At 40.7% G+C, this 26,196-nt stretch overlaps 1 protein-coding gene across 1 annotated transcript; it reads right to left on the bottom strand.

The window, feature by feature from the left end:
* Positions 1 to 687: 687 nt before the first annotated feature.
* Positions 688 to 21,237, bottom strand: LOC129103082 (filamin-A-interacting protein 1-like). The gene is made up of 6 exons (XM_054613345.1): positions 20,961 to 21,237; positions 11,132 to 11,426; positions 10,440 to 10,613; positions 10,062 to 10,240; positions 2,354 to 5,162; positions 688 to 1,325 (listed from the first exon to the last, which is right to left on the bottom strand). Exons 2-6 carry the CDS (start codon positions 11,417 to 11,419, stop codon positions 1,119 to 1,121), a joined length of 3,657 nt encoding a protein of 1,218 aa, XP_054469320.1. The 5' UTR covers positions 11,420 to 11,426; positions 20,961 to 21,237; the 3' UTR covers positions 688 to 1,118.
* Between the last annotated feature and the right edge of the window lie 4,959 nt (positions 21,238 to 26,196).

The following is a 26,196-nucleotide window of genomic DNA, read 5'->3' as shown; positions in this document are numbered from 1 at the left end:
GTTAGGTTGTTTACAAATTCATACATAAATTCAAGTGACCAATATTAAGGTCAAGTTTATTCCGACACCAAAATGTAACATAAAAAATTCAAACTTTCAGTGGTAATTAAATACAACACATTAGAGTCTCCTTAAGTATCAATATAATGACATACTGTTTTAATTTAGTCTGTTACAGTTTTTTGTTTCGATAATGTAATTGTGGTTCCCTGTAGGGCACTTTGGTCCACACCTGTTGGTTTGAATGTGCTCTATTAATATAATCTAAGAATACTGTGGCCTCTCTTTGCTTCCGTATAGAAGCATAATATTTTTACTTCATCTCAACCTATAGGGACATTTTCTAAAAATTACAAATTAACATTAGTAGGCTACATGCAGCTTTTGCTTTGATACATTTAAAATAACACCCTCCTAGAGGATTCAAAGGGTACTTTATTGTTGTAAAAGCCTGACTTTCTATGACAGCTGACATGAAACACATGAAATATATCTGGCACAAACCAAACTTTAAATCTCCACGTCTCACTGCGAGAACACTCAGGCTTTTATTTTGATAATACCTGTGTATTTTTTGTCATTTTATTTCTGTTATAAAGTAATACTGTTGTTAATCTCTGTCTTTGCTGCATATTTGTGTGTGTCTTATTTGCCTACACAAATAAGCACGTCACACTACCTTTTGAAAACACATTTATTTAAAACACTTTTCAGTACAAATCCTTTACAGAAAAAATAAACATAATTTACATGATTTTGAAATATATAGTGTGTCTTTAACAAAAATGATCAACGATATCCTTATGTAGGAGACAACCATTCAAAGCAAGAAGCAGTTAGTAGCAGCACAGTATGATACAATATTTAACCCAATTGTCTATCGCAATACACACTGTTAATTCAGAGAATAGCTTTCCATTTAAATTGCAGAAATAGATATGGGATAGACAATTATAAAATACTTCACAAAACTTAGAAAGGGCTTATTTAGTTACAAAAAAAATGTCTCCACACCTTATAATGTCTAGCTGAGCCTTTTTTCTGAGGGTATTTTTATAATCTTTCCAAAGCGCCATTTTTAAATATGTTTGAGTTTTTTCTTGGTACCATTATGTATCTCAGGCTTTTCCTCCATTTTGTAAAGTATTGCTATTTACAGTGGATTTCTTAACTTCTATCCTCATAGACTGACTCTCAGCTCGAGACTCCAGCTTCACTCCACCCGAGATCCCCAGGGATCCCAGCACAGCCTTCCCCGTCTTCAGGCTCTTGGACATTGGGATGCGGGTGAGCCCTGTGCGAGCTGGCTGGGCATCGTGCCCAGTCTGTTGACAATAGGGAGAGAGAGTACAGTTTCTCAGGCAGGACAATACAAACAGGGGAGCACTCGAGGGGAAACCCAACGAGTAAATAATAAAAAAAAAAAAGGCAAAACCCATTATAGCAACCACAAAAATAACTCTGAATTTCTAAACAGTGTAACTGATTATATGTGCTATGCGAGCTGTGTGAATGAAAAATGTAAATATTTATTCATTCCTTCACTTCAATCCCAGTGGGTGAGCACTTGTCCAGGCTACGTTTCAATGTGTTGTTACCGGTGCAAGGCTGTTCTGTGTCAGCCAGAGGGCACTGAGCCCTGCCAGACTGTTTGTGAATGTAAACACTGTGTAACAACTATAAATTACAGCATGACTGTAGCAGAGTGGCAAAATGCCACATCATTAGCTCTGCTGCTCTGAGACCTTCCCATAGGACCATTTCTGTCACGCTATCTGATCCACAAAGAGCATATTATAAGGTCCAATGGAACACCAACAGTGTTGCTTCAACTCCTATTTCTAGAGATAAAAATGTTAGTAAAAAAAGAAGTTTCCCCATAGAACATCACTTCTAATATATGTAGAATATGAAAACAAGAAGAGGCATCTTAAAGAAATAGTTTGACATTTTGATAAGTAAGCTTATTCTCCTTACGCCTAAGAGATACATGACATGCTTTCAAGACATACTTGACATGTTACAGGAGCGTTGTAGGCAAGGTATTCTGGTAAATATCAGAATATAAAACAGCACATTGTTACTTTTAAAATAAGATAAGATAAAAAAGAGACAAAATATTATTTGTTAAGAAGTGCTTCAGAGCCACTACAATGGAAGTGAATTGAATTTTCATCTGTATTACTTTTTACTATATCTACTTTTTACCGATTGTTTTCTACTTTTTACTTCCAATGAACTGTAATATCTGTTGGGCATTTATCTCAAAGAATGGACAAACTAATTAAAGCTATATGTAGGCAAACATGTTATTCCATAATTTAGATGAACTTAATCTTTAAACAAAACTTACCATGCTTTGTGTTGGTCTGGAAGTGTTGGATGCAACAGGGGAAATTGTGATAGTGCTCAACACTTTGCTCTGTGTGCTCCTGGTAGTGGTTGTGGTGGTGATTTGTCGGGGGGAGCGTAACACTGTCCCAGTTGATAAGGTCATTTCCCTGCTCTCTGTTGCAGCAACCACTGGCCTGACAACCATCTTTGGGTTCATGCTGTTGCCAAGATGAATATGGATCTTGTTATCGTCAGTGGTTGTGATGATGCTAGTGTTGGTGTGGCCCTTCCGTATAGGCATTGGGACCATCTGCTTTTCGGGGGTGACCTTGAACACAGCTCGGCCCATGGTCATCTCCTGGGGTTCTGGGGAGGAAGATGCTGCCGGCACCATAGCAGTGCTCACTGTCATAATAGAGACAGGGGACAAGGGCCTTCCTGAGGCAGAAGAGGGGGGATGGCTGCTTTCTGGAGACTTGGCTCTGGATATTGTTGTGATGGTGACTGGAGACTTGGCTCTTTCAAGTCCCTGAGGTCCAGTAGTGGACTTTCTCTTGTGGGTTGGGGCGGAGTAGGTGGGAATGATTGTGATTCTGGATTTTGGTTGAGATGGGTTGGGGCTGAGGGGAGCTGAGCTAGAGAAAGCGTCCCCAGCAGTGGGGCTTCTTATCTCAAGAGTAGCCATGTTGTTATGGTGATCTGGTGTTACGCGAATGTGTAAAGGCTGCCCTTGCTTTTGGGTCATTGTCAGTTCAGAAGTCAAATGATCACCATTCATTTGCAGATGCTTGCCCAAGTTGGTCTCTTGAGGGGTGTTGTCCTTTTTCCTCATCCAGGGAATCCAGGATTTCTTCATGCCCAGGTCGCTGCCAGATGAAGGGCAACGCTCAACACCACTCTTTTCTGTTGGCTTCTTTAGGCACCTCTGTCTGAGGTTGTTCATGATGTGATTCTCTTCTTGAACAGATTTCCTGATAAACACAGCCGGGGTATCCTCCTCTGCTGGACCAGTTGACGATGCCTCTGTCTGTACTCCAGTGGATGTCACAGCAACGTCTACCATTCTCCTCCCATTCAAACTAGGCCTTAGCGCCCGACTATGACGCTTTGCTATCTCCAATTCTTTGGTGAGATGGAAAACTTCAGTGCCCATGTTCTTGGATCTCTCTTCCTCTTCCAAGAACCTCTGCTGCAGGACAGAGTAATCCACTTGGAGCTGAGAAAGCTGGTCTTCCTTGTGCATCAGTTCATGGATCTTCTCCTTGAGGGCTACGACGTCCGCCTGCAGTTCCCTGGTTTTTGCCTCCTCTTTCTTACATCGTTGTCGGAGGTCTACCTCCTGGCTTTCCTCTTCTCCTTTTTCGATTGCTTTGTTTCGTGCTATTTGACCCCTCATTTCCTCCACCTGTTGGGAAAGAATGTTGGCTTTGTCTTGTTCGGTCATGAACCTTTTCTCCAACATGTCGTACTGATCCTCTGTCTTGATCAAATCTCCCTCAACTACTTCAAGTTGTTTGAGACGATTCTTCAGGCGTTCAATCTCAAATGTCAGCTCCTTAACTTTGTTGTCTTCTCTTTGGACGGGGTCAGACATTCTAACCAATTCGCATTTCACTGAATTCTTTACTGGTGACTTTTCTGCTTGCTCGAACCCATCTAACCTCTTTTTCATTTGACCAACCTTAGAACTAAGATCCTGAGTTTTATCAATTTCATAGGCCAGCTTTGTGCCAAGTTCCCCCTTCTCTATGGTTAGAGTCTCTACTTTGGTTTCCATCTCTGATTTCATCTTCAAGAGCTTTTTGCTTTCGTCAATCAATTTTTCAGTCACCTCCATAACTTTACCCTGCTCAACTTTGACCATCTTACTCAAATCCTCCTTTTTCTTCTCATCTGACTTCATTCTTTCCGTCAAGGTCTTATGTTCTTCCATCAAAGCAACAGTCAATGATTTCAGCTTACTCAAGTCATCCTTAAGGCTCAGCTCAGACTTTTCTAACCTAAGTTCAGAGGACTCTACCTCTTTCATACGGATCCTGAGAGCTACAACCTGATCTGAGAGCTCTTTGGTGAGGCCCTTCTCTGTCTCTAGAGCAGTGTGTAACTGTGCACATTCAGCCTGGCTTATGCTGAAGGCTCCTTCAAGTTTCTCTAACTCCATCATTCTTTTTTGGAGCTTCTCTACTTCCAGCCTGAGATCTTTGCTCTTGCTATCCTCCTCTTGTAGCCTCCTTCGGAGCTCCTTACACAGATTTTCAGTCTTTGTAATCTCCTCATCCTTTCCCTCCATCTCCAGCACATGTTTCCGCAAGTTCTCCAACTCGGTTATCAAGTTGGAGTTGCCAGACTCCCCTTTGCTAATCTTCTCCCTCAGCTCCTGCAACTCTTCCTCAGATTTCCTCAAGGCCCTGTTGCTCTCCTCTAGCTCCTCCACTGTATGCGTAAGCCCAAGAAGATTGGCATTAAGTTGACGGTTGAGGATCTCCTGAGTGGCCAGCTTGGCACTCATCTCCTCGTGTTGTTGGGTGAGTTTGACGGATTTCTCTTTAAGCTCAGCCTCCAGGCTCAGCACCCTGTGGCCATCCTCCTGAGCACGCTCTCGGGCTTCCCTCACTGCCTGCTCCCACTGTTGGAGCTGCTGGCTGAGTTCTTGTGCCCGCTGGCTCTGTTGGTCCATTTGTTCAAGGTGCTCCTGACGCTCATTGACCAACATCAGCGTAAAAGACTTCAGCTTGACAAGCTCCTCTTGCACCTTGGCCAGACGTTTAGAGTGCTCCTTCTCCTTTTTTACCTGATAGGCTTTCTCGTTCTCAAGCAACCTCTTCAGTCTAAAACGTGAAACAAACAAAGGCAAAGCATTAATTTGGTGTTTTATTGATTTAAGCAACTGTTTCTGTGTTCGCCATTGTGTCATGGAAATAAGAATAACGTGTATTCCAGGATCCATGTTTTATCCCAGTTTATGTTGTAATTCTAGAGTGATAATCCCAATTCTCTTCATGTATTTCATAAGACTGGTATTAGTGTCAAAGGGATCTCTCTTTTTAGTCATTTCAAGCTCAAATCACACACAAACATTATACATTTATTTTTAATTAAACACATTTAAAATATCACTCACAGAAATCCAGTAATTGACAATTTTACCACACAAAACATTATATTTAGCTGCTGAGTCCAACTCTTGAATCCATTTCTATGTCTGTGAAAAACAAATATATACAGAGTATAATTTGCATTCAAGAAATATCATGCATGTCATGCTACTATGAAGAACAAGCATAAGATCAAAAGGGAAAACTGACAAATATTTACACAAAAACTTCAAAATGCTCTATTTCCATCCCTGTTGTTGGGATAGAGACTGAGATCCCAAACTGCTAGTTAAGTTTCACCCACTCACCAAGGTGTCTTCTTTTCTCTCAGCTTCTTTCTATGCTGCTCATGCCCATTCTCATCTCCGGCTCCAACAAAATGCATGCAAAGCAGATTGAATGCAAAGCTGCATCTTTTCCATTTACACTCCCAGGGATGTACAATATTCAGCCTGACCATTTTTGCATTGCAAAATAAACCAAATTAATGTAGGCACCAGCACAACAATGAAGATTGTGCATCCACATTTTAAACAACCTCTAAATGTTCAATATTCATGATTGTGGACACATTCACAAGACCTCAGAAACTTTACAACAACCCCATTTTAAACTTACCCACTATGGATGCTCTACAGTCAGCACATGCATTTTTTTTGCCAATATACAAAATCCACTGAGAATGCATAAGAAGTAGCTGGGGCCTCGTTTTCCACAGATCCTCCACCGTCACATTCCAAGCATGTTATCAGGACAATGAAAGGTGAATAAAAACAGTTGAGCACCATCGAACCTCTAGTGAGTGATGTCAGCTTGTCCATAAAAGGCAGGGATGTGTGTATGAGAGTGTGTGTGCTGCTCCACTTTGGACACTGTAAAGGGGGTGGGACCGTTGCCACAGGAGGAGTGTTTTGCAAAACCCGCCCCCAATTTTCATGCTTTCATAAAACATGGAATGTTTGGGGGGGGTAAAACAACTATAGACAGTTTTTAATACCATTGTAAACTTTCTGGGTAAAAAGGAATAAAGAAATATTAACATTTATCTCAGACAAAATCAAGTTCAGTGTATGTTAGGTTCAAATTAAATTGTATTTCCATTTTTAATAGTGCAAAGGATATTGCCTCTGCAGACCGGAAGCCATAATCTCACTAGTACAGTAAAGAAAGTCTGCTTCAGTGCAACTCAAGGGGAAACTAAACTTGAACTGGGTTCCTTGCTAAGCTTACATGTGATGAGGAAAGCAGATATGGCCGAGTTGGATGTCTCCCTTGAGGTGAAGAAGATTTTGGACAAGGATATGTAACCATGGCAATAGGTTTATGAAGGGCTATGCCTTTACTTTTGAACGTAACTTTATAGATGCAGTTAATCTTATAACAAACCCAACATCTCTGCAAATTAATTCAGATTAAAGCACTAAAGGTTGATCGTCGGTTTGAAAGTTACAGTAAACATCTACATTGATTCATATTACCAGCAATCCTCTTTGCCAAGTGGGATCAGTGGGTCTGGCTACTGTACGAAGGAGCCATCCAGATCTCAGAGTGCAATACTTTAACAGTCAGATGTCACTGATACCCTACAAATTGGCACTCTTGAATTTCGTTTCATGCAAAGGTCAAAGCCAAGATGTCAGCGGTCTTTGGCTGCAGTGGTCAGTGACGCTGTCTCTAAGGAAGAAATAACTATGGACAAATTGGCTGTGTACCGTATATCCAGTCCTCCCAAGGCATTCTAGCTCTAAGAAAGTTGTTTGAATGAGGGTTTCAACTTCTTAGGCAACTAAAGCGTGCGTGCAAGAAACAAAAACCCATTTCTTAAGCAAATACACAGGTGCAATCCATAAGCCAACATCCACCAGAGAATATTTTTTTCCTAATGGAACAACATCTCATCCCATGTTTCCTGGGGAATTTGCTCAGAGGCACTGCAGCCCCTCTGCGTCAGGAGGCCGAGGATTGAGGCAGACACAAACTGCCAAAAAGCTGTCAATGCACTGTGTTGTACGGTAATGACCTCTCTTGACAGAGGAAAAGCATTTAGTGTTAAGCAAAAGCGTCTGTGAAAGCGTACAGTCCACAAGACTAATGTGGTGTTAAAAGAGAGAAATCAGATACAAAGTGGCCATCTAATTTTATTTAAAGACAAACACAATATGTCTACACATACTGTGTGTACACGATCTGCTGACAGATGGTGGAAAAATGTGTTTAAGGCTTTAAAATGACAAGAAAACAATCATTTTAGTTTACAGTTTCAGGTTTGCATTTTTATTTTGTGTGCGTGACTTTACACCGGAGCCATTTCTTTAAATCTTTACACATACTGCCACGCCAGCTAATTGTTTTAACTTCTTGACATATAAATTCCTCTCCTGTCTCAGAGGGCGTTAATGGCTGACGGCTACCAGTCAGAAAGTGCTCCTCCTCTGCCCATCCACTGCATTCCTGCAGGTGTTTGGCACAATACCTTTGACTTTTCTCTCTTCACTCTCACCCAGATGACGGATGGAATCACATCGATAAAGACGAGATGATGACATGCTTCCATCTCACCTGAGAGAGTGAATGTCAAAACGGATACCAGACATGACAGTTATCCGTGTATCTGTGTAGGCGATGGCGCTGATATGTTCGTGCAAAGAAACTAATGTTTTTGTGCTTTTTTGGATCTAGTCTTTAACACAGTATGCACCTGTCTGTGTTGTGCATATTGGTGTAAGCTCACCCATGAATCCTCAGTCAGTTGTGTGTGTTTGTATGGCGTCAGTGGAAGAATCTGGGCGCTGCAGGTGCTGACAGATCAAGACCTAGCAGAGCCCATCCTCTTCACCCTCTCTGTGAGGTGACAGGGGTCGATATGTGCATGAGCCATGGAACCTGCTGGAAACCACCTGGCATAAGAAGGAGGTCATCGCATGCAAACCGAGGATCAAGTGAAAGTTAAATGGTGGTTCACTTGTGATATGTGCCAGTTGCTCCAAACGAAAGCCTAGGCTTACTGTTCCTAATGTTTGAACATTTATTAGCCATGTTAGCAGCTTGGCTCAAGGGATGGCTATGTCAGTAGGTTGATCGGTCCACCACCTTCCTCCACACTGAAGGTGGATGGATTGCCATGACATATTCTTAATACATTCAAAGTCCCCAGAACCATTAAACCTACTTGGCATTAGCACATAAGCATGCGTATGGCGTGGCTGTAGACTATTCTATTCACTATATTAAAGGCCCATCTGTACTGTCACAACTACTTTAGTTAAGATGGTTACATGTAAAAAAATTCCTGTTGATCAAAGTAAAACCAAAAACTTGACTTTAATCTCCTGATTTTATCTCTGCTCTACAACTGTGCTCATTCAGGCAAATATTTCGCTTCAGGTTAGGTTTGTTTTGGAGTCAAGTTTAGTAAAATGTCAGTCAACAGACCATAGTACGTATTCAGCCTTACAAAACCCCAAAAGTCACGCACAATATAAATTCCTTAACTAATTTGGGTTGAAATCATAAAACTTGAGATAACTTAATTTAGGCTTGTGTGCACATTGATTTACAATCCAGAACAAGTTCTTCATTGAAATGTTTTTGAATCATGACTACCCCCTCTCCCTGTCTCATGAAACAAGCCAAAGGAGTAGCTATAAGCTGAAGTCTGCTGCTCATTTCCTAGCCCTCTCTCCGGCGTGTGGTGGCAGCTCAGCTGTCAGAACTGTGATTTAACCTCTGTGGTCTGTTTCCTGTGTCCTGCAGTAAAAAGCTCAAGGAGGAGCGGTAGTCAGTGCCTCCGCCGTTTGAAGTTTTGACAGTTCATGAAATGCAGCTTATAAGTGGTCCCTAGTCTGCTCTACAGATGACATGTACAGTACATAACAGATGCTCTAGATCTTACTCTTCCCCTCACACATGCTATCATGCCTGTTGGCAAAATACTAATGTGCATAGCAAACCACATATAGACTTATGTACAGGTTACAATGAATGCATCCCCATCTCTCAGGGTTATTGTGTGATAATGGACAGCCATGTGTTATGGGAATTGCGACAAAATACATTTCCCAACAAGCAGCAGCCAATCAAACTCTTTCATCTGTCAATATTTTAATTAGTAGGGCCTCCTCTCTCATAAGCATTCAGTGCACATCCACACACTCACAACCATGCTTGTTTGATCTCAAGACATACACACTTAAGATTGTGTATGTCCCTCTTTTTCTCTCCACCTAACCTCTCCTCCCTTGTCTCCTCTTGACCAACGAGCCAGGTCGTAACCTCGGTGATGACTTCATTTCGGAGATGATGTCATGAGAGATTTGCCCCCTTTACTTGTTTTTCCTTCCTGTTCCTCCACCTGGGGGCCCCTCGTCTCCTCCCCTCTCTACTCGTCTTTCCACCTTATATAACTTCAATTCATGATGGAAATGTATGTCAATATTACAAAACTGCTACTTTCTGTACATAGCCTACCTGTACTCGTTGGGAGATAGATTTAGATAAAAACATAACTTAGCTTACAGTCCTAACTGACATCTCTTCCTGCCTCTCATTCAAAGCAGTCTAGAACTTAAATTCAATTTGATGTGTTAAAGGTGTGGCAATTTTATGCCTCAGCTCACTAATTCCTCTACTCACCTTTCTCTCTCCTGCTCCAGAAGGTTGGTGAAGTCGTCACTCTTGTTCATGTAGTCTGAGTGCTTGCGTTTCTCGCTGTCCAGCTCATGGATGGTGCGGCGGTGGCACTTTTCGGCCAGCAGCAACTGACCCAGCATCCTACGGTACGTCTCCTTGTGCTTCTCCTGCAGACGCTCCAGCTGAGAAATAGCAAGGACACACAATCACAGCCACACAGGGAAGAACACAAACACATGCAAGAACCAAGATCGCATAAGAAGTAAACTTTATTTGCTGTGGTGTAACATTTCAAAACTTCCGCAGCAAAAACCTGTTCAGGAATGTCAAATTAAACTAACCGATTAAATATATATAACTGACTGACATTTATTAACTGACCTCAACCATAGGCTTCTGGTAAACACTGTGGTCGTGCGGCTCACTGCCAGTGATGAAGCCGTCCCTCTGCAGGGCTGTGAGGGCCGAACCAGGGGCCGCAGAGCCATAACGTGATTCAAGGTCCTCTGGGACAGTCTGTTTGGACTTTAGCATGCAGATAACATCTTCTCTGGCCTGAAATCACAAAAAAACATAAAGATATACATATGATACGGCATATGATGTCTTGAGGAGAAAGAGAGTATTCAATCTGTTTGAGGAGATACAGATTTATTTTTCCAAGACATGCAAATGTGAGAAATTATGTGTGAAAAATGGCCTCAAATGTGCCCAAATGTCTCTGGATACTGTACATTAAATTCAAGACATCTAATAATGTTTGAACCCCTGTAGCATTTGTGTCAGGGATTCCACATTTCTAGAATATATAATATGAGAATAGGCACTTTCAAACACAAGGCATATTTGCATGTTTCTTGGCAAGTTTCAACTGCGATATTCAACCACAAGGTAGAGCTATTGTGCATCAAATTACAGTCAAACTCAATCCAATGAAAACAACTGCACTTATTATTCAAACCGACCTCATGTTTATCCACAATGACTTTTGCAGGTCTGTTTTCCCTTTGTCATAAGTGCACACACCCTACTTATTACAGCAGGTCACAGGTCAAAGAGAACACCCAACCCACCTGAATCTCTCCTTCCATGATCCCCAGCAGTTTTAGCAGATCCACGTTGGACAGATCCATGATGTCCCCTTTCTTTTCTCCAGCCTCAGGGGAGTCAAACAGTAGCTTCTCTTTGTTGGAGATCACCTCCAGCTCCAAATTATCCTCACCCTCATTCTGCTGAACTTTGGCCTTCAGGCTCTTAACGGGCAGACTTTCTTCCTGTTCTTGGCTGATGTCATGGTCACCCTGTGGAACCCCAAGCACCCCGTTGTCCGGGCTCTCTACCCCGCCGCTTTTGGACCTCATCTTCTACCTGCACCAACAATAGAAGAAACCAGATTTTTTTGAATATAGCAAATAGCACTGTTGTTGTGTTATTGTTTTATGGCACAATTTGTGACTGTCCCCTTCATGCCAATAAATATTTTTTTTGATCCCATTTTTAAATTGTTATGTAAATTGTATGTTGTTAGTGCATGGTCACAATTTAAAGAGCGTTTTATGACTTTGGCCTTGACCACTAACTCACTTTTATCCATGATATTAACACTCAAACAGGTACACAAACATGTACACATACACAGGATTGAAACTGGATCACTTTGCCATATGTAACATAAAAAAGATATATGTGAATAAATATCCACAATTGGCCGGCACTGTGTCAGTGTGTTTTTATGTTGTATGGCAGTGCGTGCATTCCTGACACGTCCTGTTCTCTCACAAGCCTTGTGTGTCTCATGCTGAGTGTTGCTGGTGTGGAAGCACATTTGTGGCACTCCTGGGTATCTTAACCTTCCCTGCTGACATTAGAAGTCTGAGTCAAACAGTTTATCCAGATCCTGAAAACAAATCTGTCGATGACAGACTCTAAATTCAATTTTACTACATCAATCAATTATAATGACACAAGTCATGTTGAGGTGGCCTGTAGCATGCCTGATTATTTAAACATACAGTGAGCTGGGAGAATAACATTGAGGAGTTAGGACATGTACTGTTTGCTCACAGAATGCGCTATTTCAGTAGTTCCCGACCTTTTTTCTCGGATGTACCCCCACAGCCCTTTTGGGAGCTTAAGTTCACCCAAATGTGCTCATTTAAAATGAGTTCAAGTGGAGGTTATTCAAAACTATAATAGTAGATATTGCTATAATATTCAATGCTTCAAAATGTATAAAGTTTTGGCAGCTTTTCTTTGCTAGCAGCTGTATATTGTGACAACAGATTTACTGAAGATCAGCATCACATCCTTTTGTAATCCTTTTGGCTTGCTTATTTTCTAGAAATGTGTTGATACATTTTTAATTAGCTGAACAAGTACCCCTGGTTGAGAATCACCGCAATAAATTGTCAAAGACGCACTGTAGGTCATTAGGATAGAGGTGTGTTTGCCTTGTGAATGTGTTTTTGTGTGTGTGCATGCATTTGTGTGCGAAAGCTCTCCAACAACAGCCTTGAGACATTAAGCAAGTGCACTTTGTGATAGATTTCAGATATGACATCAACAGGGCTTTTAAATTACAAACAGAAAACTTCCCCCGGCCCCCAAAATCCCCACCATAGAACCCTGGTGATGTCATAGCACCCTGACCTCTGAATCATGCATTGAGACATCCTGAGCAAGCTCCCCCGAATGTCATTCCCTTTTGAGCACAGGAATTGAGGCACGCAATAGCAAACAAAAACACAGCAACTGTACAGTTTATATATATATATTATATATATATATATATATATATATATATGCCCCAAACATCAAGGAGCTTTTGAATCAGTCCAACTAGATTAAAACAAGGTGAAACAAGTGAATGTGCTGTTATAGAAAAGATCTCTCTATGTCTAAGGGTTTGAAAGCGAGTCTATCTAAGGTTTTGGTTCACATCAAGAAAACTATTTATCTAGTGGTCAGCAAAGACCGAGTGAATTCTAATGATGCTTGAAACCAATCTGTTCTGTTTCCAGGAAAAAGACACGGGCACATGAGAGGAGAGCATGCAAGATAACGGTGAATGCATCTCTCAGTTCAAACCAACAAAGTACGAACATATCTTATCTTAGCTCTGGGAGTTCAGTGAGTGCACATTGGCTCCAATGAGAGCTGGTTCTTTACTGGAGATTAATTGCGGTGCCTTCTTTCCCGTCCATAACTATTAGTTTCAGCTGTGGGCTCAATATCATTGAGTCAAATGTCGTAGCCCAGCAGTGTACACGAGTGCTTACAGTGTTCATCCCACCGTTCAAGCAGTGCCGGAGAGTTATGACAAGAGAAAAGCACAGTGATGGAGGGCATTAAAACTGGCACCACTGGGGCATGACTGTGATAAAACTTCAAAACATGGGCAGTACTGTAAATTACCAAAAGGTTAACACTTAGTTAGGCAATGCAAGGTTTATTTTTAATTTCTGGGCTGATGCAGAGAAGCTAATGTAACAGCTTGCCTCATTTTGAGGTGTCAATGCAGTTCAATAGAGCAAGCAGGAGTGTGCGTGCAGTTCTAGGGAAGAGCTAAATGAATGTTAACAGTTATTGTTGAATTGCAATTTAATACATGTGAAGGAATTTACCATCTAAATGTTTTAAGCTGAAAAAATGTATTGTGTATTAAAGGTCAGAAGGATTCCCACAAAAATCTTGCAAAAAACCTGACTAATAGTAATAAACACATTTCCCTCAATGTCGGGCTTCCTGTGGTGTTTGAACTACATCTGAACCTTTAAGACATGTAGTTTACTTCAACCTGCTAAATAGATATTTTGGCCATTTGGGGACAGCAGAGCTGGGTGATTGTTCGCTGTGGGTTTTTGTCACTGTAAGCAACACCTTTCACATCTTATCCATCGATCACATTAACAATATTGATTACAGCTTTAAGTTTCATTAAAATATCTCAATTATACAAGTCTAACTTTCCGATGTTACGCATTCAAAACATTTCCTTGATAGTTGTAGGAGAACGTACTAATCACTTTAATTTCAAAAGCCCTATTGGTGACAAGACCAGTCAAGTTGGATGAAACAGTTAAGTCATGAATGTCTTCACTGTTTGATCCACCTTGACCAGTCACTGCAGTCTCAATTTTAGTGAATTCTCCAGTGCAACAAATGCGGATTCCAAAGGCACGTGCCCTGCATTCCAGTCTGACATGCAACATTCCCAGTTGTCTCTATGGAAAATAAAGGAGAGCGGGCAGGCAGTAAGTAAGCCTTTACTCTGAGGTCTGTGCCAACGCGCCACAATGGCCACACACATTTATGTCATCTAAACCATCGGCACAATGGGAATGATTGCCTGGCATCCAATTCCATAGTGCCTTCTTATATGAAAGTGTGGCCCCTTACCCAGCGAGGCACCAGTCAAGGCCTGAGCCTAAATTTAAAGCGGTGTTCCAAATCTATCCATTGGTTTGGGCAAGTCCAGCTGTCACATATATGAGTATTTATAGGCCCAAACGGAACACATGCCTCCATTCCAAAGTGAAAAATAAGGGCTATAAAATGTTGTTAGTGGTCAGCAGATTAGTGAATACCACTGATGTTCTCTAATTTACTTTTATCGTTGGTCTGAAATTCCATTAACCCCAAGCATTTCAAACACTAGAAGGAATACGGTGCTCTACAATAGCTGCCACATTGGGAAGTAGGCTGTAACCCACTTCAGATTGATTTCACATTATCAGTGATAAATATTCTGCTTAAGAATTTCAATATTTCAGTTGGTTTCAGCCTGTTATTTGCATTTTCTTTTATTGCACATTTTTTGACATTTCAAGTGATTAATTGGTTTATCAACAAAAGATGAATTACTATTCTAAGAGCCATTTTGTCATTGTTTTGTTTTGTAAGCCTCCCACCGATGTGGAGGCGTAGTGCCGCTCTCAATCAGGCCAGAGGTCAATATAATCAGTGAGGGTTACCTGATGCAGGTGCTGGCAAATGGATGAATGGTATGATTTATTTTGACTATGATTTAGTAAAGAAACTTATGACAGATGAACTGGCTGTGCTCTGTTTGTTTATGAAACCCTGTGTTTGTAAATAATAAATTGGATTTATTTTGGAAGCTGGACATTTCGTCAGTTATTGGCACGCGTCTAAACAAATCAATCAGCAACTGTAGTGGCCTTTTTTGATAGGCAACGGGGCCACTACAACTATATAATTCTTAGTTGTACTGAAGTGGCTTTTGTGACACCTAAATGGTACAAAAGATGGGTAATTTATGTGCATATAGGTTGAATTTTAACCCTGCGCTTAATCATGTGTACATATTCCAACAGAGCTGTAAAGTAGCAACAACATTAGCATTAGCTAAATTAGCAAAAATACAAACTGCTTGCATGATGGGGTCTGCTAGCCCTATTCCAAGCCCTACAGCAGTAACACCTTTATTTTTGTTTTCTCATACTACACATTTTATCCCCTGAAATATCAGGCTATATTATTGTCAATATAACATTATGCTCATCAGTGATATTCACACATAGTAAAAGTGAAGAAGGCGAGAGGTCTGGTGAATCAAGTCTGACTTGTAGCCAAATTCATTTGCCAGAGATGAGGGATGAGGAAAGCATCTGCAAATAATGCAAAAACATGTTATAGGAAATATTACTTCAGTAAGTTTGATAAATTCCCTCCACAGACCCAGTGTGACTAAATAAGGAGTAGGAAATGTTCTTGTTCTGTCAGAGGACACTGATCAAATGGAGTGCGCTTGAGAAGCTCTTCCGTCCTGACAAGAAAAACACACCAGCCCGCCAAGTTATAGGAATTTTAATCAAAACTGTAGCTGTGGATGAGTTTCGAATCTACAAGTCAATCCATCTGATATTGAAAGTTTCGTGAGCACCTACTTCCTTGCAAGGATACAAAGCTTCAATCTGTTCTAGGATTTTGATGGACAGCTTGTTAAAGCCTAAATGGCCCCTGACCTCTGGGGTCAGATTATACATAACTTGCTCAGATAGGAACACCGCATTAGACATAGACAAATGACCTTAAGTTTTTACTTTTCAGGAGCATTTTTTACTAGTAACATCAAATTGAACCGTCAAAGAGCCTTCATGGACAAAACCCAAGCATTTACAGATTGTCTCAGTGTAATGTTGGCTTCTATTACTACATTTTAGCGAAAATTACTCAAAATGTCAGCATAGGTGGTGGGTTTCATCTTGTAGTATTCTCCTGATGACACATTAACCTGATCCTCTCACTGGAGCCTACTGTAGCTTTAGCAGTTAAGGTTTCACTAAAGAGCGGACGGAAGAGGAATGTAGGTACTTCACTGCATACATGTTCTCACATTAATGGCTTACTTGATCAGCACAGGTAGTTCTTGAATCAGTCACCTATAGGAAACCACATATTTATGATGTGCTTTTGGCAGTTTGGTAAATATTCACTTTGATTTACTGGAACTCGCTCTTATTTTGGTCATGCATTATGAACACTGATGGTGCATGGGAAATTTTGATGCATATTATAAGCAGCAGTCACAAAACATAGTGTCACCAAGCATATGGATGGGTGCAGCTGCTGGAATACATGACTCACCTCAATCTATCATAATCAATTACATATACATACTGGGAAAAAGGAAAACATCCATGGCAGTTAATATCCATGGCAACAGCATTTATCCAGTCTACTGATAGTGTCTGTAAACGGAAAGCATCTTAACAAGCACAAGACTCATCTCAACCAATGACATGAGTAGGTATCAGCTTTACAGCATGGCGATCAAGGAAGAGATCAAGTTCTGGCTGTTCTATGAATAGAAACAGCAAGCCAACATATGGATGAAGCGGTCTCAGATATGGTACAATGTCATGGGGTCGGCCATGTGTCTGAGGTCTCGTCTAAATGCCTACTAGATCTGAATTCCATGGATGAGTTATCTGTCTTGGCTAGTGGTCCCAGAACTTATCAGGTTTTTTTAGCCCTTGTATAGAAGAAAAACAAAATTGGACAATCTTTTTGTTTTCATGGCACTCCTATGGTAATACTATAATATTATAGTGGTTACTGAGCAGGTTTAATAAATATTGTTCAAAGTTATGCTGATAGAAGCATTTATTTGCATTTGCAGTTCATAGATTAGACAAAGCTTTGTCACTGCAACACATTGGTACTTTTGCACTGATCTTTATATATATAGACTCTGGGCACTGTTCAAACCTGTCTTCCTAGAAGCTGGTAGAGTCAGAGATCACAATAAAATACTTTAGCAGTACACCAGAAACTTAAGTAAACCTTTGTTAATTCCTGTGTGTTAAAGGCATTTTCTGCTGGTTGCATTGATCCATTGGTGGCAATACTGGTCTGTCAATTTATCTGTCAGTACACAACTTTAATCGGCTTTAATATCTCAACAGTTATTGGACGGAATGCCAAGAAATTTTATACAAAAACTGGATGAAATCCATAGTATGCTGTCACGCTTGCATTAGCATTTAGCTCAAAGCACCATTGTGCTGAAGTAGAGCCTCAGAGAGCTGCTAGCATGGCTGTGGACTCTTGGTCTTGTTATCAGACAAACAAGCCAACTGCAAACATTTAGCAAGCTTAATACCTAGAAGTTTTGTTCTCAGGAGGTAGCTGAGACTTAAACTATGGTAAAGGAAACATTATTGGCCATAAACTTGTCAAGTGATGACAAACACGAATACATGAGCATTAATTTATGGGTAAGTATCAATACCCCTTATTATGCTCAGTATACTATGCTACTGTTGTTAGAGCCTGATATGTAAGCAAGGCAGTGGTCCGTCATATGCATATGAATTTAAATATAACCTCTTTAATGTCAAAACTCACGTCCGCTTTGACTTTTTTGATGCAGAAATAAAAACGCATTTCATAAATATATATAATCTAGTATCAAAATAATTTTCCTACATATTGATTCACTGGGTCTCCAACCTGCAAGTTGCTCTTTAAGAACTTTATATAATCTGTCATAAGTGTTGGTTAGCTTGTGTTGGACCTAAAGGCCAGGAAATTCACCATCCTTAAAGTGAGCTGTTCAAATCAATATATCACACTCTGGAGTACTTGGAATGATTATCTTAAACATGGCTAACCGCACCATTCCATAACTTCACCACCACTATCCACTGAAGTTTAGGAGAAGAGCATTTGTATTGTTTTGTGTTGGTACTGTGACTCTGCTCTTTTGTCTGTTGTCTGTCTGTTGTTGTTTTTTTCAAAACTGTTATTATAAAAACAATGAAATGCATTGTTGCAGGTAAGACAAAAGCAGAGATTAAAATGGGTTAAAGAGCTCTGTCTCTCTAACTAATTACAGTGTAATATGTGGTATTCAGCACTAAGAGACAATCAACCACAGAGACCAGTCACCCTTATCTCTGTGCTTTCAGGAAATATTCACATCTACACATCAGTGACATCACTCTTTAGGTGACATCATCATCACACACACCAGTTCATTGAAAGAGCCATGATGATGTCTCTTCCCCTCAAAAAAAATGAATGAGAGACTAAAATCAACGAATCTACTGTTAAAAGCGAGTATACTTTTCCATCTTCAAAGCTACATATCAAATTTGGTTTCGAGAAGGTTTCTTCTTTTGAGAAGACTTATTTTTAAACCAAGGGAACATGAGTTATAAGCACCACTGTTCTGCGAAATATCCAAATGTGTCTAAACTGCATATTTGGAATTCAAGACCAGAGGCCCTTATACGACTGGAGCTGTGCATGTGTCAGTGACAGCTGTTGTTGAGGCCCACCAGACGTAATCGGGAAGACAGTGACTACTGGCAGCAATGAGCTCCACCTCCCTTTACATTGTGTTTATGATCATGCACATAGACTCAAACGACTTGGGCTTTACGCACACACAGAAACACACATTCAACAAACATGCAGAGAAAGGAAGGAATGAGGTCTTGAATGAGGAGTTGATAATGTGCAGAAAACCGTAAAAGTGTCAAAGAATAATGAAAGCAATGCATTTGAAACATTTAAAGGCACAAGTCCTCTTCTCCAATGCAGTGTTCTTGCAGCTCTAATTTATAAAATGTCTTTACAACTCCATTTTTTAAATTCAAATGATTTCCAAGGCTATCTATCTTTTTATTCCTTTTGAAGTAGATTCCGTGCATTAGGTGGCAAGCAATTATTTGAAACATGCTGCACATGCCACAAGTGCTTCCCGCAGAAGCACAGCATTGCTTCTAATCTTGTCCAGAGTTCAAACCCAATATGACATGTCCTGAACGTCCATTCTCAGTGTACTACTCTGTCAGTTTAACACTGGAACTGCTAAATGTTGTGACAATGACAAAGGCCTTCCTACTCACAGCCTAGTGCAGAAGCTGACACTACACCGCACAGTTTAACTACAGTATGTCCTAACTTGTCACTCCAGTGACATAGAGCTATAGTAATGTCATGAGGTAAGCCAGTGACACATTTAGTGCATCTCAAATCAATGCTTCTTTGGCAAACACCCAAGCCAGCTTGGTTTCAGTTCAAACAGGGACCACATTACTGATTTACAGTAAGACTGATTCATTTACAAGCTGGGACCGACAACTGCCCAGTCAACATTCACAAATCTGTCTTTCAAGAGGGACCATTTGGCTGATGAGCTCCGAGCACTTTGCAGGGCATGAGATGTGCTAGACAGGATGAGCTTAGATAAAGCTGGAACGAGCGCAAAAATGTTAATGAGTAATATCTGGCAACTAGTTCTCTTTGTCTGGTGTCAGTGGTGATATCACTGAGTGCACAGAGGCCACATCAGCTGGAGAGGGTGGGAGGCAGGGGGGAAGCGAGGAAGGGTGAGGTTGCACAGAGCCCCTGGATACTGACAGAAAGAGTCTTTGACAGCAGCGTTAGCCACACCTGCATTTGATTCCCTTGCTGAGAGCGAGATGCATTTCATAGTTTCTCTTCGATTTACTGAGGTCATGTGCGCCTTGACAAATGGCTAGCAGGACCCATGTCATGTTTCTCCTACGGAAGGCAGATGACTTCATGTGGATGAAATGGAATTCATTTTGGCCTCATTACAATCCATAAATATTCGTGATGAAAGATGTCATCCTGTTGCAGCTCTTGAAGGCCTCAGAAGCTTCACAATGTTAAGCGGCGGTGGGGGTGTAGTTTGTGTATTGTATTCGCATGTGTCAATTCGGTTCAATAGTTGGCTGTAGGAGAAGTTGAGGTAAAAGGTTGCAGGTGTCTATGTCTATTCGAGATTCTCCAACATTAACAGACAAATAAGATGGATAACTTCTGTTTCTTTTAGATTCTCAAAATCTCAATATCATCCTCTGTTGTCTGGTGAAGTGGTGGGCTTCACTTCCCACACACGCCTTCACTCTAAATGGTCTTATTCATACAGCAATTTATGATGTAATTCATTGAGACATGTTTCATTCATGACTCTCTTTTCTGTAGTCGCAGTCACAACGCCAAATCTGCATTGCCAATAACAGCACCAAGAGAAGTCCCTTGTCTTCTCATGGGCGAGTAATTAATGCAACATGTCGGAATGCATTTTATTTGAAAGTATAAAAAATGAGTTGAATTAAGTACTTTCTTCAGAAAATAGATTTTTCATTCATTCAGTGCAGAACAGTTCTAGCCACAGCTCAAGTGAAGCCAAGTTGATTTCTATCAGTCAGGGTTCTTTATCAGCTTCATATATTGATGACAGCTAAGCAGCATCACCTGTACTTGGGATGTTTTGCTATATTTCAGTGTGAAAGCAGAACAGCTGGTAAGCTCTACTTTGCCGGAAGCACATGGCTGTCTTTGGCTGTTTCCCACACAAGGGCAGGGAGAACAAGAACGCCTTAGGAGAAGTTGACTTACCTGCTGTTGTGTTGTCCCCAAATTGGGACAATTAGTAGTCACACCAAGGGTAATCCTAGAGAAAAGGCTCTAAAGCAGCAAAGTATCCAGTAATATGCTCTGCCTCTTGTAGTCCACTCGAGGTGTTTGCTTGTTCTGGCTACTGAGTTGTGCCAAGAGCCATCCCAAGCTCTGCTCTGCTCTCTCTCTCAGTTCTTGCTTTCAGTTCTTTGGGTCAGAGAGGGAATGGTAGATGGACAGAGAACTGTAACTTCCCTCTCCCTATCTCTCACCCTCCCTCCCGCTCTTACTCCCACAGCCTATCCAGATCTACTCTGCATAGCGGTCTAAAACACACCTCTCTTTTTCTTTCCTTCCTTCCTTTGGAGAAGTCAGTTGAAGAGTGTGTGAGAATAAAAGGCAGAGGGGGTGCGAGGGAGGTAGGCAGGCACTATTCTCCTCCCTCCCAGTGGTTGAAAGAGCTCGTTGCCCAGTGAAGAGAAAGGCAGAGGTGCGGTGATGTCCTTTTGTCAACGTGCCAGATCTTTTCACTCAACGACATCCTCCATTGTCCCTCTCTACTCTTTTTTTTACTTGAGTCTACGAAGCTAAAAGTATTCTTCTATATTTAACTCGTCCACTCGTCCAACGTGGGTGCTATTAGCAGCTGAGGCTAGCTGAATGCTTAATGTTTAGGCTGTCCAGCTAGAGAGTTAATTCTCCCCGCTGACCCTTGGTGACAGCTGAACTATGTCATTTTCTCAGGCTGGGAAAGTCCGGTAACAGCAGCCACCCAAGCCCCAACAGTGGTCCAAGGAACCACCAATTGCTGACTTAGGAGGGCTGAGTGAGGCCAAACTCTCCAGGACTTTGGCAGCTTGACTGTCTTTTTGGCCCTGTTTGCAGAAAACAAGGCCAGCGAGCTAAATCTGAGGTACAGTAATTGTGCTCTGCATCAATAGGGATAGTAAACTTTGCTGCCAGGGTACTGTTTGGTTAGACATGTGGTAGCAGTAGAGAGTAAACACATCTAAATTTGGTTCACCTACTTTTTTATTTGTGGGATAGCTATTACCCATCTTTTGAGGTTAGCAGTTGCAGTTACTTGAATTCTACATGTGGAGATGATCGTAATATGAGCAGTGAAGGTAGATACATTGGTCACCATTTATGACTTATGATAGAGATATGGAGTATATTGACAATGACAGAAATGATATGCTTGGGGTAAAACGGTTCTCCACTTCTTCGTCGACATGGACAAAAGGCCCAATGCAACAGTTTGCTTTTCTGCCAAAGGTGAGCTTCACTCTTTGCAGCATTGTGATTGGTTGTTGTTTCCTGGCTATTTTAATATCTGGCCACAGAAACAGGGTGGAACAACTACTAAAGGAAAAAATGTATTGGTCAAATCTCTTTGTTTCCACCTGGCCCTGTTATCTGTTTATCAGTTACCTCTACATTGTTGGGTAGTTGGATGATTTTTGTGGTATTAAATCCTGACCACAGTAATGTATGAAGCATGAAGGGTCAAGGGAGTGCCTCATTGCCTGCATTATTCTTCTCCTCAAAATGAAAGACTTTGAGGAGAAGAAACAGGAACATAATGACACTCTTATCTCTAGGTGGAAACCAAAGCAAACAAAAGACACGGCAGCTAACCAACAGAGAAACTCACAAAGGAATTATGTCAGATGGACACATTCACTCCCTCTTTGTAAGTTCTTTGTTGCAATGCAGATCTGACCAATTGCTGGATAATATGGGTGTGGGGCTGACGTAATGTTTTGTTCAATGAAATGAAAACACCCTCCAGTAGACACAAAGGCATATACAGATGAATAGACAGAATAACTATTTATCTTGTTGTTAACAACTTTCCTTACTTTACTGTCTTTCCTGGTTGTCTTAATGTAAAAGGTCACCTGAGAGTTTCAGTATCCCTGGAGCAGCATCAAAGGCATTTTTAACCTTTTTGTTGTGACACTCAAAGTGAATCAGAGCAAAGAAATATTTAAAGGAAAAACAAAGCACATTTGTTTGGCAGACGCTTTCCTCCCCACATATGAAGTCATCCCCCTCCATGTGGTATCGAAGAGGAAGATCTATCCAAACTGAGGTTATGAGAAGTGTATTTTGATGGAATGCCATACTTCCCACACCCAAAATGAAGTCATGTGGTGGGATCAAGTGAGGAAGAGGTTTGTTATGATTTCAATCTGTATATATATATATATAATGCCTACATGACGGTGGTCCTGTCTGGGCCCATCGGGCTGCGGTTGTAATGAATCATAGTAGAAATGCGGCTGCTTGTACTTGCCGTTCCCACACTTATATGATGTGATCAGAATAAATAGCACTCTGATTTAATTAATGCAAGATGGCTGATAAAAAGTCTCTGTGAGAATTGAGGTCAGTCATTAAGCTTCAAGGAAGCTTCCATGCAAATCTTTGTTGACAGTTTCATCAAAGATAATGTAGGAAACGAAAACAATTTTATGTTTGGCAAATTAAAAATATGAAGTAATAAACCCGTTTTGTAATCTGATGATATAATCCGCATCACCTATGGCAACCGTTTGTTTGCAAGAACACACACACACACACACACACACATGCACCTTCATTTTTCTCACAGGTCCCCCAACGCTGTCTTGTCGTCACATGCTCCCCCTCAGCGAAGTAATGACGGAGGACCCATCGAACAGTCGTGTCCATCGTCAAATCACTCAACATCAGGAACTCTCTGTTCACTTCCACTTATTCTCCTCAGACATCACCTCAGCTCTCCCGGGCCATTTTCAGTTTTGGGCACGCTGACAGATGCTAATGAGCTGTCCATGCAGAGTGAGATTACACTGGTTCTAGACAACGGGGAACATGCTGTTCCTGGCCTGAAGCCGTGAAAAGACTAAAGAGGTTTTTGGTAATAGGGACAGAGGCCAAAAAAAGATGAGGAAAAAGTTTGGAATGTGTAAACTGAAGTGATAAGACATTTCTAGCAGTATTTATGATTGTGGCCCTTGTCGACCTATTGTGCTTTTTTTAAAGGAACCTTTTAGAAAATAAACTTGTTTGCTTTCTTCCAGATTTAGATAAGAAGATTGATGCACTCTCATGTCTGTATGGAAATATGAAGCAAGAGGAAGCAACCAGCTTGCTAAGCTTAGCATTTAGACTGGAGACAGGGGGAAACAGCTAGCTTGGCAGTTGCAAGGCAAGCAGGAAGTTACCGCTTCTGGCCTTCAGAGTGAAAAAATGTAAAATGTTGTTTTCACAGTATTTGTGTGGATTAAACAAATAAAATGCAACTTTTTGTGAGCTTTGAAGGTGCTGGTAGGTAGACAGAGACAGGTTAGCTGTTTTCTCCTGTTTCCAGTCTTTATGCTAAAGTAAGCTAACTAGCCGCTTCTTCCAGCTACCGCTGCTGTACAGACATGAAAGCGGTATCAATCTTATTATTTTAGTATGTGCAAGAAAGCAGATTAGTGCATTTCCCAATTGGTAAATTATTTGTTTAATATTAACGTCACAGTGTGCTTCAGGGGACCACCCTCAATTATTTGCCACCACAGCCTCCAGAATTCCTAATTATCTTTCCCTTAACCATGAGTGACATGTTGTATTATTTGGTTTTATTGGTCACAGGAAACAGGAAACATATTGGCATATTTTTTTCCCTCCACACTACAACGTCAGATTTCGACTCATATAAAGCATGTGTGGCACAGAACACCAGACGTCTTACAGTTCATTTTCCTAAAAGGGCCAACAAATCTCAGAGTACCACAAAAATACCAACAAAGCATGCATCACCGGAAAACAATGATAACCACAAGATTTTTAATGTTGAAGTACCGCAACTTCTTTGATGTGGTGCTGCGCCATAGGAAGGTTGACAGACAACAATGTCTAATCAGGGTTTACATTTTTTCCACTTCTGAACACAGTAATGGTATCCTGTCCAAAGTGATAAATGTACATACTGTTGTATCTATGAAATAATAAAATAACACTATACTGTACATTAGTTTAAGTCAAACTAACTTCTTGTATTCATCCTAGAACATCTTGAGTCAAATTCAAAAGATTACTGTTGCATATTAGTGCTGTCTCCCTTCAAACTACTCTTGTATTTGATTAGGACACAAAAAAAGTGTTTATTTTACCAGCTTTTCAATAATTTTGTCTTTATTGGAATACAATATGGCCAGTAAATTCTTTAACGAAGTAATCCAAATGGTTTTGAATAGTGTACATCTGGTTTCACTTATTGGGCAGCTAACCCTGTTGATCTTGTTACAGCATAAATAACAGATCAAGTAAAATACCAGAACATAATACTCAACTTTGAATTATCATCATAACAGAAGTTATTGTTTAACATAGTGTAGGACATATCATCTCTTGTGGTTTCTGTGTTTATTGATGTTAGTCTGTTCTTCTAAATTGGCTTGGAAATTATATACTATTAAGTATTTCTGTCTTTGTTTTTCTTTTGATGTTTCAGTTAAAGCGATGACTTACCATCTCAGAAATGTTAATTACTTATGTTTCATTTCCTGTCTTTACTGATCATACACTATACTTTGCAGGGAGGTAGATACTCTCTAACGCCCTCCTGTGTTGAGATGGCAGTTTTGTTTGTCATGAAAACGAGCCTTCCCACTCTCAGGCTTCTCAAACCACAGGAAGACATGGGTCTTAATGAGTAGCGGTTCCTTTGACAATATTAATATATACATTACCTTGAAATTTTACAACCTGTGTCTTATACACTTAAAAGAAGAGAAGTCAAGCTTAAATTTTGATATCATGCTTGATCAAGTTTAAAGTAGTCCCTCTGGGTGAGGAATATGGTCTTGGCTCCTTTTGTTATATAGCTTTAACTTCAGCTGGAATACAGCTCACTCTTATGCTGCAGGCTTCATTTTATCTACTTCAATTGCTAATGGAGAAGGAGTGCATTCATATTTTAATTCAATGGTGGAAAAAAGAGGCATTATGTGCTCTGTTGCTTTGTAGGATATGCACCATAGACTGTAGATATAATAAACCATCATTGAGATGTATGTGCACTCAGAGCCCCAGCTGATGAATCTTGTTATAATCTCATCATGATTTTCTCTAGATTCGATCGATAGCATAGTCTCCTTGCTGAGTTTGAGTCAGGTTGAGTAAACTGTCAAGAAGGGGACTTTGGAGAGACCTCTCCAGAGCAGTAGACCGTCTTAGGGTCCTGAGGTTGTCTCCC

The sequence above is a fragment of the Anoplopoma fimbria genome, chromosome 15 (genome assembly GCF_027596085.1).
Source record: "Anoplopoma fimbria isolate UVic2021 breed Golden Eagle Sablefish chromosome 15, Afim_UVic_2022, whole genome shotgun sequence".
NCBI lineage: Eukaryota > Metazoa > Chordata > Actinopteri > Perciformes > Anoplopomatidae > Anoplopoma > Anoplopoma fimbria.
This window is presented reverse-complemented; position numbering and strand designations above follow the sequence as displayed.